At 33.3% G+C, this 14,544-nt stretch overlaps 1 protein-coding gene across 4 annotated transcripts in view; it reads left to right on the top strand.

Moving 5' to 3' along the window:
• LOC115231992 overlaps positions 1 to 3,578 on the top strand; it is a 424,000-nt gene extending 420,422 nt beyond the window's left edge. For all 4 annotated transcript variants that reach the window (XM_036508221.1, XM_029801896.2, XM_036508216.1 and 1 more), the window contains one exon: positions 2,654 to 3,578. In XM_036508221.1, coding sequence (XP_036364114.1) covers positions 2,654 to 3,326 — 673 coding nt within the window. In that variant the 3' untranslated portion in view covers positions 3,327 to 3,578. The remainder of the gene's footprint in view (positions 1 to 2,653) is intronic.
• Positions 3,579 to 14,544: the final 10,966 nt, after the last annotated feature.

Genomic DNA, 14,544 nt, shown 5'->3' with positions numbered 1-14,544 from the left:
TCGTCCCTCCCTCGCTCTCTCTCTCTCTCTCTCTCACACATTTTCTATCTTTCATGTCTCTCTCTACATTCACATTTCCGTCATCTCGTTATCAGAATTCTGTGTCTCATATACATAAATACATATATTATATAAAATATTTATAGATTACAATATATGCATACATATATACCCATATCCATATTTCCATATACATATCTACATATCTGTCTATAAATGTTCTAATATCATCTACACAGCCTTGGTTTTTATTTCATTACGCAAAATATATATATAGGAAATTAGGTAAATAATCCTTCGAACAGACGGTTAGTAGCGACGCCTACTGGGTCTGGCTACTCTGCATATATAAAGGGCAAATACCCTGAAACATGTCTGCAGATGTCTGACCAGCAAAGGGAAGCGGCTGACCTCCCCTGTTCGAAGGTTATAATGGACACAGGTTCGTGTGTCATATAGCTAGCTAGAGGCGATGGCCTCTTGGAGCTAATCAACGGCAGCTTTAGTCTTATATTTATGGACTACCATATTAGCTTGGCGATAACTATTAATATAACTATCAATATAAATATATATATACATATATATATATACATATATATACACATATATATACACATATATATACACATATATATACACATATATATACACATATATATACACATATATATATACATATATATACACATATATATTACACATATATATATACAATATATATATATATAGATATATATATTACTGCCCACAGCTGTTTAATTGTCTACCAAAGCATCTGAGGAACCTTCAATGGAGTGGATGCGAACTTGAGCTTGACCTCTGGCTCGCCGAGACCCCGGTTGAGCCAATATCTAAGCAAGAAACTCAAAAGAAGGCAGTAACATGGAACTCCATCCTTCACCAAAAGCCGCTCCGATAAAGGCGGAAAGTGGAAAGATGACCACAATGGCGGTGCCCCAGCATGGTCAGTCATTGGACTGAAACATATAAAAGAATAAAAGAATACATACATACATACAAACATACACACACACACGTACATATACATACATATATAAACATATATACATACACATACATATGCATATATTGTAATCTATATATATTTTATCTACACATATGGAGAGAGATAGATAAATGCATATACATAGGGATAACATATCTATATATGTATGTATGTATGTATGTGTATATATATATATAATATATAATATCTATAGTATATAATATCTATCAATTCAGTGTGTATTCAAACATATAAGAGGTATCCATCATAGGACTACCTGCACGCTAGAGAGGACAGTCAAATTCTAAACCACTATCAGGGATAAAATTTCACTATCAGGAAATAAAAAATAAAAACATTCACTAAATTTTTAACGCTAGGCCACTAGTAATGGAAATTTCTAATATTTCAGATTACCCTTTGATATTATTAATTATATATATATATATATATACACACACATGTATATACATATACATGCATATATTGTAATCTACATTTATTTTATATATGTATATATTTACGTAGATATGTAATTTCGTTCAAATCTGTTTCACAATTGGTCTTTCATTTTACTCTCTGTCTTTATTTCTTTTTACGGTTTTATGCAACCGGCCAAGCTTTCTTTCTTGTTTTCATCTCTCTCTATGTATGTGTATGTATATATATATATATATATATAATATATATATATATATATATATATAATGTGGTGTGTGCGTGTGAGTATATATATACGTGTGTGTGTGTGTGTGAGTATATATATGTGTGTGTGAGTATATATATATGTGTGTGAGTATATATATATGTGTGTGTGTGAGTATATATATATATGCGTGTGTGTGTTTATATATATATGTGTATGTATGTATATATATATATATGTGTATGTCTGTGTATATATATATGTGTGTGTATGTATATATATACATGTATGTATGTATATATATATCACATTCTCTCATCTCTCTTTTACTCGCATTTGCACTCGCTTTTTCTCTCGCAGTCTGTCCCTTGTCTCTGCCCTTCCCAATCTCTCTCAATCTATCTCTCAATCTATCTCTCAATCTATCTCTCAATCTATCTCTCAATCTATCTCTCAATCTATTCTCAATCTATCTCTCAATCTATCTCTCAATCTATCTCTCAATCTATCTCTCAATCTATCTCTCAATCTATCTCTCAATCTATCTCCCAATCTATCTCCCAATCTATCTCCAATCTCTCTCTCTCCTCTCTCTCTCTCTCTCTCTCTCTCCTCTCTCTCTCTCTCTCTCTCTCTCTCTCTCTCTCTCTCTCTCTGTCATAGCCTCTCAATTTAATTTCTTTGCCTGACTCATCCAATTATTTCTCTTACTGTTAAAAAACAAAGCATCAAGCATCACAAAATATCTACATATCCCTTTCAGCTCTATAAAATCATCTGTCAGAGTTTAAAGCTGTGAGCAATTATCTCTTGTGTTCCTCTTCGGATTTTTAGCTCCAATAGAAATCCGATATGTTCTCTCCTCCCGTCATTTCTATTATCATAATTGAAAAACAAAAAGAAAGTCAATATGCTAAAATGTGGTCGTGTTAAAAATGAAATTATACATTTGCCTTGTGGATTCATAATTTATATCACTTTTGATATTTCTCTTTCAGGCGAGAAATTATGGCCTTACAAGCGGAAAATTACGCCCTTGAGAAGCAATTATACAGTTATCAACAGTCCATAGCCAAGACAAACGCTAAAAATTCTCCAGTCAACCCGGTGGAACCGAGCAAGAAGCTGGTTGAGAATGGCTATGAGTTAGAACTGGCCAGAGAATTGAGTCAACATTTGCACGCGGGGGGGCACAAACAACTATCTCATCCAACTCAGTTATCACCCTCACCGACCCCACAACAATCTCATTACTCATCCTATCAACATCAGCAAGCACAACCGGCCCCGCCGCCGTCACCGCAACCACATCAACAACAACCGCAACAACAACAACAACAACAACAGCAGGAAAGTCCGAGGCAGCCGCCACAGCGGCAGCAGCGGCAGTCCCACCAGTACCATCACCACCAACAGCTGCAAGAGCAACCCAAACCGCCGTCGCCACCAACAACATCGCAACAGCAGCAGCACCACTACCACCACCACCAACAGCAGCAGCAATCACAACAACAACAACAACAGCAGTATCAACAATACTCACCCCAGCACTCACCACAACACTCACCGCACCACTCACCCCATCATACACCCCACCATCATGAGAGGCGAACTCCGACGAGGAGACGTCACCATGACACAACATACCGAGACTACAATATCAGAAACTAGAGAGGCGCCATCTTAAATATTGACTGCAGTTTTAGGAAAAGAGCGAGAAATCTGAAGAAATGTCTTGCATGGAACTTAATCAGTTCCTTCTATCCATTTGGCAGGATTCTGTATAATTCTATTTGCCCAAAGCAATATAAGATTCCTGGTTTAATCCAAATAAAGGATGACTTTCTTGCTCAGCAGTTTTATCAACTGGTCTAATCGGCCCTTTTGTTTATATATGATATCTGCATGATTTTACATACTTTATGTGTGTATATATATATTTATATATACATATTTTACATATATATGTATACATATTTATACATATATATGTATGTATATGTATACATATATATAGATAGATATATGAAAATATATAATACATATCTATATACATACACATATATATATAACTACATAAATATATAAGATATAATACATAACTACATAGATATATAAAATATAATACATATATATACATAACTACATAAATATATAAGATATAATACATTATATATATATATATATATATACATACTTATTTTACATATATATACATATTTATACATATATATATACATATTTATACATATATATACATATATACATATTTATACATATATACATATTTATACATATATATATATATACATATACATGTATGCATATATATAGATATGAAAATATATATAATACATATCTATATACATATATATAATTACATAAATATGACATACATATATATATACACATGTATATTTATACATAATTATATACATACTCACACGCTATTTAAATGTGTATATATATATATATGTATACATATATATAGCTATATAAATATATAATATGATATATAATACATATATATAAATACATAAATATATAATATGATATATAATACATATATATAAATACATAAATATATATGTATATTTATGCATAATCATATACATACTCGCACGCGATTTAACTGTGTGTGTGTATATATATATTATATATATATATATATATTATATATATATATATATATATATATAATATATATAATATATATATTGTAAAATTCGAAAGACTCAAATATACAGTTTCTTCCGTTCTTAACCACTGTACTTTATGACATGATTAATTCTGTTTAAGAGCGAAATAAACCGTATCTTTGTAGAACTTATTCACTCCACTGTTATAACGGTGAGTTCTTTTCTTTTTATATTGGCTTGGGGCTTACACAAGTCCAGCTGAACAAGCTAATTACTAGAGATATACAGATACACACACACAGATATATGAATGTATGTGTGGGGATATAACGTATATATGATTGTATAACATTTATATATAATTGCTTATATAGTTAATTACATGAAAATATTACATATGTTCAAGGCGGTGCCCCAGCATGGCCACAGTCTAATGACTGAAACAAGTGAAAACATATGTGTTATATAATATATACATATATTCGTATGTATTTATACATAATATATACATATATGTGCGTGCACACATAAACATACATGCTCATACATTTACGCAAATATACACACACGCGCACACACACATATATATATACATATATAAGGTACAATATTTCATATGTACCGGTCTATCAAGCAAGCTAGGAGACAAGCAGAGAACTTCATGTTTGTCCGTATATATATATATATATGTGTGTGTGTGTGTGTGCGTCTCCTTAAACTTTTACAATTTTCACCACTGCTGCCGTTGTATAAACAACAGTCTTGCATAGATTCAAAGAATCGAAACTTGATATTATCAATTCAAATAACAAAAGTTCGTTTACTGGAACTTATTTTTAAAACAAATATAATTTTAAAAAAAAATAAAAGAAACAAACAAACAAACAAACAGAGAAAGCTCTTGATTTCCGGTGGAGATTTGGTTATGGTGCGTCTACCGCTACTTCCGCTGTTACAGTTGCTCAGGAAACTCCAAAAAAAAAAACAACGATGTGTTTCAGTTTTGTTTTTGTTAGTGTTGGGGGGGCTCTTTTTTCTGTCTGTTTTTTATTCAAGTAGATCTGTGTGGTCTTTAGAACTTTGTTGTTATTATTATTATTATTATAAGCGGCAAACTGGCAGAATCGTTAGCACACCGGGTGAAATGCTTAGCGGCATTTCGTCCGTCTTTACGTTCTGAGCTCAAATTCTGCAGGGTTGACTTTACCTTTCATCCTTTCAAGGTCGATAAATTAAGTACCAGTTGTTTACTGGGGTCGATGTAATCGACTTAACCCCTCATCCAAACTTTCAGGCCTTGTGCCTTTAGTAGGAAGGATCATTATTATTATTATTATATTATTATTATATTATTATTATTATTATGTCGAGTGTATATCTAATCTTTCCGTTATTTCTCAAATTGTATAAGCATCAAAGATGATTGAGAATCTGGGACTGTAAGAATAGAAGCAATTCCGAAAGATTGGAAATTGTGCTAGCAGAATTCGCAGAAACATTTTTAACGAGTCGCCAGAACTCTTAGTCGCCAGAACGCATGTGTGCGTGATTGTATGTATGTATGAGTGTGGCCGGAAGTGTTTTCAAGAGCGTGAAATCAAGGATATTGTCTAGAATTACTCTGTGTGCCTTGTGCATATAATTCAGGAGTTCTGCACTGGAGTTCTCATCCAACCAGTCTTGATATTTTCCTTTTTACGTCTTAAATCCGATGGATTCGGCAGCTGCATCATAAAGTGTGGAACTTAAGGAGGATTTTCTTTTTTTTTTTTTTGTCATCTATGCAAGCTTCCGAGATAATGAGTGCCACTGAAGTTTTTAGTTTGACATTGAAAAAGTGGCAGAAAACCTTTACAAATATTCGCTCTGTCGGACATAAAGCGACTGAGCCTCTTGAGGTTCAGTGCTCTGGAGTGTCAGAAGCATTGCACTTGCTATCTAGCCTTTAATAATATCATATGATAGTTTGTCCAATACTCAGCTCCCCTCGTTGTACGAGTGAGTAGAACACCCCTTTACATAATGTAACCAATAAGATTACAGTTTTTGGATCTGTTGTGCATCTATGGGGTTTTGTTTGTTGTTCTGCTCGAAGCTAGTTCTGGCAATGGGGAAGCCGTGTTCCTCACACAGAGAAAGATCTTTGATGCTGTCATTGCTGCTGCTTTTGCCAACTTCATGGTTCCTGATCACTCGTTTCCAGATTTTTTATTCCTCTCTATTCTTGCATTAAAATCAACCATCAGTACGACTTTGTCGTGTTTGCAGACTCAGCATTTGATCTAATCTCTGGCAGAAGCGTTTTTTTATCCTGACTGCTCACTGCATGAGATTCTAAACTGCTTTTAAAAAGGCCTCCGTATCACTTAGAAATCTCAGAGAGATTTTCTAAATAAGCATCTCAGTCTCCCTATCAAGATTTTCAGCTACCGAGCAGTCTGGGTTTCCTCTCTGTTGTACGGGTACAAGACACAGCCAACTCATTAAGACCCTGGGAACATTTAACATCCAGTGTCTCTAGAATAACCTTTCAGTTGTTGCTTGGCAAGATATAATTACTCACATAGAAGAAACCCTCTATCGAACTGATAGCTGCAATTTTGCATCTATGCTATACAGGCACCATCCGAGATAACTCAGATATGTAGCACATGTGTTTGCGTATCTGGTTTGTTTGTTGTTCTGCTCGAAGCTAGTGCTGGTAATGAGAAAGCCGTGTTCCTCACACAGAGAAAGATATTTGATGCTGTCGTTGCCTCTTATTTTGCCAACTTCATGGTTCCTGATCAATCGTTTCCAGATTTTTTATTCCTCTCAACTCTTGCATTAAAATCAACTATTAGTACGACTTTGCATGTTTGAAGATTCAGCATTTGGTTTAATCTCTGGCAGAAACGGTTTTTGTCATGACAATTCACTGGATGAGATTCTAAACTGCTTTAAACAGGACCTCCTACGCAATGATTAAATCCCGGTCAGAGAACCAAAGAAGTGGTCTAAACGCTAATTGAAGACCACTTTGGAGGGCGAGTAACATAAACTTTTCAAGAGTGAAAGACATTGCTACCTTCTGTCCTCTTTAGAGATCTCGCTGTTCGTGGGGAGCGCGATTAGAGATACGGATGAGAGACGTACTCAGCGCTACCAGGAATATCGAGAAAAGAGACATGCACACAGAGTAATACCTGGTCTTTCCAACAAAGCATACACATGTCTCGTCTGCGACCGAAGCTGCACATCAATGACTGGAATGTATTAAAGGGATCAAAGAAAGAAGACAGTCATCTAATCCCCTGATTCGATGGATGTGGAGTTCCTTTTTGTTACTCGTTGTTGCAGTTGTTATTGCTGTGTTGCTTCCTCGATCCATTTGTTTCTTTATAGTTACCTTCTGTTGCTTTTTGAAAATAATTGACTAAACGCTTTTTCAATCAGAACATATATATATGTGTATATATATATTTGTTCAACCCCGCTTTTTCAGACATTACAAATACGATTTCTATCGTCGATGTGCTTATCATTATCATCCTCATCATCATACCATCATTAATATAATCATCATCATTATGAAACCAACTCTTAACCTGCTAGTAATAACATCCAAATCACCCTCAAATCACACACGTCTTGAATAAGGAATAATGTAGACCTACATATCTCTAATACGGTGGAATGGTCGCATCTGAAATTCATTCAATCATATTTCCATTAACTCAGATCGATGTTTCATCACCATCATAATCAGTATCATCATCGCTCGTCTTCGCCGCTGTCATCATTTTCATAATAATCAATGTTATAACATTACTACTACTACTGGTATAGTCTTTTTTAATACTACTACTACTACTACTATTATTAGGGGTATTGTTCTTTTTTTAAGAGCTAAAGCTTATATATTATGTTAAAAGTCCTTTTGAAGTTATGTAGCAAATTTCTACAAAGCCTTGTGAATGGATTTGGTAGAAGGAAACTGAAAGAAACCCATCGTATATATGTCTGTGTGATGGTGTGTGTGTTTGTGTTTGTCCCCTCACCATCGCTTGACAACCGATGTTGGTATGTTTACGTCCACGTAACTTTGTGGTTCGGCAATAGAGACCGATAGAATAAGTACTAGGCTTACAAAGCGATTTGTTCGACTAAAGGCGGTGCTCCAGCATGGCCACAGTCAATTGACTGAAACAAATAAAAGGATGAAAGAATAAAAGAGATGATCTATTCTATTCGGACTATCCGAGCTGATGGTCAACAACATCAACCAAGCAAATTCTTCTGACTATCAAGGTTGGCCTGAGGCCACACAAAAAAACCTTCTCAACTTTCTAACACTTAATTCAACTTCCTTGCTACGATATCCACTGCGTAGCTTAACTATAACCTCATTCCGTCTGAGTGATAGTCATAGCCAGCCCCCGCGACAATTTGTTGGTTCGCATCTACGAGATGACCTCAGTATGTGCTTCTACATTCAATCTTTATCATTATCAACATTATCTACTTTGTGAAACGAAATTCTTTCAATTAAATAGACAATATAGGCGCAGGAGTGGCTGTGTGGTAAGTAGCTTGTTTACCAACCACATGGCTCCGGGTTCAGTCCCATTGTGTGGCACCTTGGGAAAGTGTCTTCTACAATAGCCTCGGGCCGACCAAAGCCTTGTGAGTTGGATTTGGTAGACGGAAAATGAAAGAAGCCCGTCGTATATATGTATATATTAATATATATATGCGTGTGTGTGTTTGTGTGTCTGTGTTTGTCCCCCTAGCTTTGCTTGACAACCGATGCTGGTGTGTTTATGTCCCCGTTACTTAGCAGTTCGGCAAAAGAGACCGATGGAATAAGTACTGGGCTTACAAAAGAATACGCCCCGGGGTCGAGATGCTCGATTAAAGGCGGTGCTCTAGCATGGCCGCAGTCAAATGACTGAAACAAGTAAAAAAGAGTAAAAGAAAAAAGAGAATATCGAAACAGTTCAGTGTAAAAATGATTTTTGTACAAAATAGATTTTATTAAAATTAATGTTTTTATATCAAGGATATTTTAGAATAAAATTTTCGAATTTATAAAACAAATCGGAAATTGGGAAGCGCTAATTCCTGTCCTGAGGCATTAAAAACATTCTATGATAGAAAAAATATATATATAAATGAAAATATTGATTGCAATTTATTATTAATTAAACTAATTTTTTTTAATTATTTCTTTAGAGAATCACGCAGCGAACAGGTAGAATCGTTATCAGACAAAATTCTCAACGGCTTTTTACGTTCTGGATTCAAGTGCCGACGAGGTCAACTTTGCCTTTCTACCTTCCAGGGTCGATAAATAAAGCACCAGTGATCTAGTTGGATTGGTGTAATCCATTAACTTTCCACCCCACCCCACACCACTAAAATGACTGACCTTCTGCCAAGAGTATGAAGCAATTATTTTCTTAGAATCTTTCCTACTCTAGGCACAAGGCCTGAAATTTTGGGTGAGAGAGCCAGTCGATTAGATCGACCCCAGTATGCAACTGGTACTTAATTTATTGACCCCGAAAGGATGAAAGGCAAAGTTAACCTCGGTGGAATTTGAACTCAGAATGTAAAGCATTTCGCCTGGCGTGTTAACGGTTCTGCCAGCTCGCCGCCTTGAATTATTTTCTTAGAATGCAATATAAGTTAGAACTTGTAAGACGGCTAACAATTTTTGTTTTTTTATGGTTAATTAGGCTACTTTACGTCTAGTTCAAAACATGCCGAAGCTGTCTGTACCTTTTATCCTTTCTAAGGTCAGTAATATAAATAGTTAAGTACTGTTCCGAGACTTAGGACTCATGAAGCCGAGTACCCAGTTTTCTATTCTTACGACAATCTTATTGACACCTACAATCTTTATTGGAGTATATTATCAATGTTCACGTTGTAGATCCTCCCCAGTTTGATCGTATGTCATATTTTACCACTATTAATACTAGGATAAACATTACCCTCCGAGGATTGAGTGTGTGTGTATATATATATTATATATATATATATATATGATGTAAAATAATGACCCCCTTCGGTCATGAAAGATCATGGGATTGTATCTAAAAAGCTCCCCTCCGAGCAAGTCCAGGTAAAATGAAAGAAAAGTATTTAATAAAATAACTTTTAAACTTTTTTTTAAATCTAAAATTATAATATAGTGAAATATGATAATACTTTGAATTATTCTCCTTCCTTATATGAATAATAATTATTTCATCTCTTTAAAATCTAAATTTCTTAACATTGACAAAGTAAAGGCAGTGAAATTAGACCGGCGGATGAAAATGATACGGAAGGAAATGTAGATATAATGATGGATGCAAAGAAAGCAGAGAAGATGGTCGCAGAGAATGTGAGCTGAGAGAGAGGGGGAAGAGAGATTTTTGAGTTTTCAGCAAAGATGCTGTTCAAAATAGGTAATAAAAGTGACATCTAAATTAAAACAAAAATTAGAACTTTTTAACATGTTACTAGGATTTAATTTATCTAAAAGGTTGTTTATACTTTCGGTTACATAATTTAGATATACCTGCAATAGGATCATTAGATATGTGTATTATTATGCATGTATATAAATATCCTTAATAACGTGGAAGGTCATACACTTATGTCTATTAATAAATCAGATGATGTCCTCTTTTCAACCGTTCACTCTATTCCGGAATAGTCTCTGCTAACATATAAAAGATTGGGTCCTTTAGCGGTAGTATAACATAGTGGTACAAAGTTGTTTTAGAATAGTATTATAACAGTCGGATAATAACAGAACACGAATTCTAACCGGAACACTGCGAATCTAATAAAGGCAAAACGAGGATTCGTGTATCAGCAGTAGATATTTATATTAAAACCCATCAAATTGTATGCTAGAGAAAAGAAATATTGACTACCGAAGTTCGAACTGCTGAAGTTTGTATTGAAAAAGATATTCTTCACTATTAGAAGATTCTGCACTATTAGGGAATCCTGCACATTTACTCTGAATGTGATAGAGATGAAGACAAGTAGTAGTAGTAGTAGTAGTAGTAGTAGTAGTAGTAGTAGTAGTAGTAGTAGTAACTTGAGAATTAAAATTAGGAAATATTTCAATCAATCATAATAATTTTTAAAAATTTTAAATTCAAATAATGAACCCATATGAATAGGTTTCTTGATATTCTTGAATCTAAATTGCCACTTTTGACAATCTTATAACTTGAAACTGAAGAATTTGTCGATATAGCAATATATTTCATGCTTTTTTTTTTCTTTTTGCCAAGTTGATTCAATGAAACAGTTCTTCGTTTTCTAAGTGCTAATGTTTTTAAATATTTTGGTCAAAATATATTTAATGTTTTCTACGTATTGAAAATTAAAAATGCATTTTTGCTACTTTTTTTAAACACACTATAAACGCATATTTTGTATACATACATATATATACACGCACTCATACACACATACACATATATATAAATATACACACTCATACATATATACATATTTTCTCTTGTATCTTCTTTCCAACGAGCAGGCAGTCGGTCAAAATAAACTTTAAAACAATTCACGAAGAGAAGAAGTACATACACACACATACATACATAAAGCTATATAATCATATAAGCACGCAAAGATATATATATATATATATATATATATATATAATATATATATATATATTATATATATATATATATATATATACAAAGAATGTACTGGATTCTAAAATGAATTTAAAGAAATCTCATGGAAATCATACGTATATACATACAGAAACGAACAGACTGGCAGACAGACAGGCAGGCAGACATTCATGCTTTCATTCACAAAACACACACCTAAACACACACTCCTAAATTTACACGCAAGCACACATACTATGCAGACAGGCACACTCTACAAAACAGAACCGTAGAAACGTAGATAATGGATAAAATTGATTGTGATATGTAAAAAGAAAAAGAGAAAAGTACCGTAATAGTGGAAGTTGACAATAGCTCATTGAAAAGCTTAAATAAAGTTGGAGTTATTCGATAAATATGTATATATTGAGAGAAGAAAAAAAATCCCCGTCATTGTTATCGGTTTTATTGTATTTTTTTCATGGCATTTGTTTAACAAATGATAACAACTCATGATGTGTCGCTGTTGTTGATAATGTTTCTATCTATTTATTTAACGATTTTGGCAAAATTTGCTTTTCACATTTACACTAAAAATGAAAGCTTTTATCAAATTTAAGATGATATTCAACTAAGAAAGACAATCTGATTTCCCAATTTTTCAATGATTTTTTTTTTTCAGATTTCCCTTTATAAATATAGCAAAAAAATAGTGTTTCCTTTATAAATCTAGTAACAACAGGCAGCATAAAATCTATTAACATGATATGTATTAAAGATGAACTATATATATGTGTGTGTGTACTGGTAATTAAATGATTTTTAATACAAATCCATAGTAGTATTGTGTAGTAGAACTACAAATGCATATTTTATTTATATATATATATATATATATTATATATATATATATGCTTATGTATGTAAATATATACGTGTGCGTTAGTATATTGCATGTGAGTATCTATATATATGCATCTACGTGTGTGTATATATGTGTATGTATATGAATGTGATATAAATGCATGTTTATCTATGCATGTATATATACATGCATATAATTTATAAATAGATAGTTGGATAGATGGATGAATGAATGGATATAATTTAAACGTGAAATTATAATAACTTCATTTGAAAGCCATGTTGTATTTTGTATCTTACAAAGCAATCGCAAATGAACTTTACTACAATCAATGTCTTGAATACTGTTCCAGTATAAGAAAGTGTAATATCCTAAAACTATTCGTACAATATTCTACGAGGTGGTTGCTAATTTTAAAGTAGTAGTCCCCAGTGTTTTGTAATTCTGCATCTCTTTTTACCGAATAGTGTACTACAAAAGGTAATCGCCATGTTTTATATTTAAAAAAATACAGCTGATTATCTTAATTAAACAGAAGTTAATTTTACGCAGTTGTTAATTAACAATATTTTCTTACTCTAGCCAATCCATTTTGCTCTTTCTTCGATGTTTTCATGGCCTAATGCTCCTGTGTTAAATTTTTTTATAGAAATTACTATAGAATGCAAAGACATACACAACGGAATTAAATTAGACATTGAGGCAACACCAGTCGTGTTTGTATTCACTGGTAATACAATGTCATTCTCATATTTTAATCCTGACAAATATTTTTTAAATGGGGTTTAAAATATAAGTAATGTGTCTGAGTTAAAAACATTTCTAAGAAACCCACAACACAGCACCTCAAAACACCCAGTTCTCTTTGGAATTTGTCACACCTAGTGAGCTATCTCACAACGCCTCTCAAGGAGGCGCTACCGCCCAAGTTAAAGAACCACTGTTTTAAATGTATGCAATGTTAAAGTAGCTTTTCAACTGGTATACTAACAGGTTCATAATGTAACACTTTAAATGATACACCCTGAGAGTCTGTGGTTATTAAATATCTACACATTTCTAATGACCAGAAATCTTAGTGATAAAACAGTACTGAAAATTTATCTTTTCAGAACTGATACAAAACAAATAACAAATGAAAAAGCAATACTTAAAAATGATGATCAAAGCGGCGATAAAACATCATCAATAAGACATACTATCATTGTCATATTCATCTTTATTATAATCATCGATATCATCGTTGTTATCATTACCGCAATCACCTTCATCATCCAAAACATTATCAACATCATTATCCTCATCCGTCATAATTATTAGTTTTTTTATAATTATTTTTGCTAGTTTTTTTTTATTTTCATCACTATCGTTGTTGTTATTATTATTATTCTTATATGTAGTAGTAGTAGTAATAGCAGTAGTAGTAGAGTATTGAATTGTTCTGTTTTGTTTTATTTGAAGAAGTGCTTATAGTCCTTTTCTGCTTTATTTCCTCGCCATTGTCTCGCTCGCCTACGCTTTTCCCTCCACCTCTCTCTCCCTTTCTGTCACTTGCTCCCCCCCCTCACAACCGCCATCTCTTCATACAGCTTCAATGTGCCATTTATTATATATATATATATTTTTTGTGAAAATGGTCAAACAAGATTTCTGCCTCTTTTCAATTTCTACTACTTTCCTACAGCAAGTGTAGACAGCATCAAAGAAAAAGTTTCCAAACTAAAGTCTGTGCAAGGAAGGATCTAAAAAATAACCAATTCGGG

The sequence above is a fragment of the Octopus sinensis genome, linkage group LG1 (genome assembly GCF_006345805.1).
Source record: "Octopus sinensis linkage group LG1, ASM634580v1, whole genome shotgun sequence".
Taxonomy (NCBI): Eukaryota; Metazoa; Mollusca; class Cephalopoda; order Octopoda; family Octopodidae; genus Octopus; species Octopus sinensis.
This window is presented reverse-complemented; position numbering and strand designations above follow the sequence as displayed.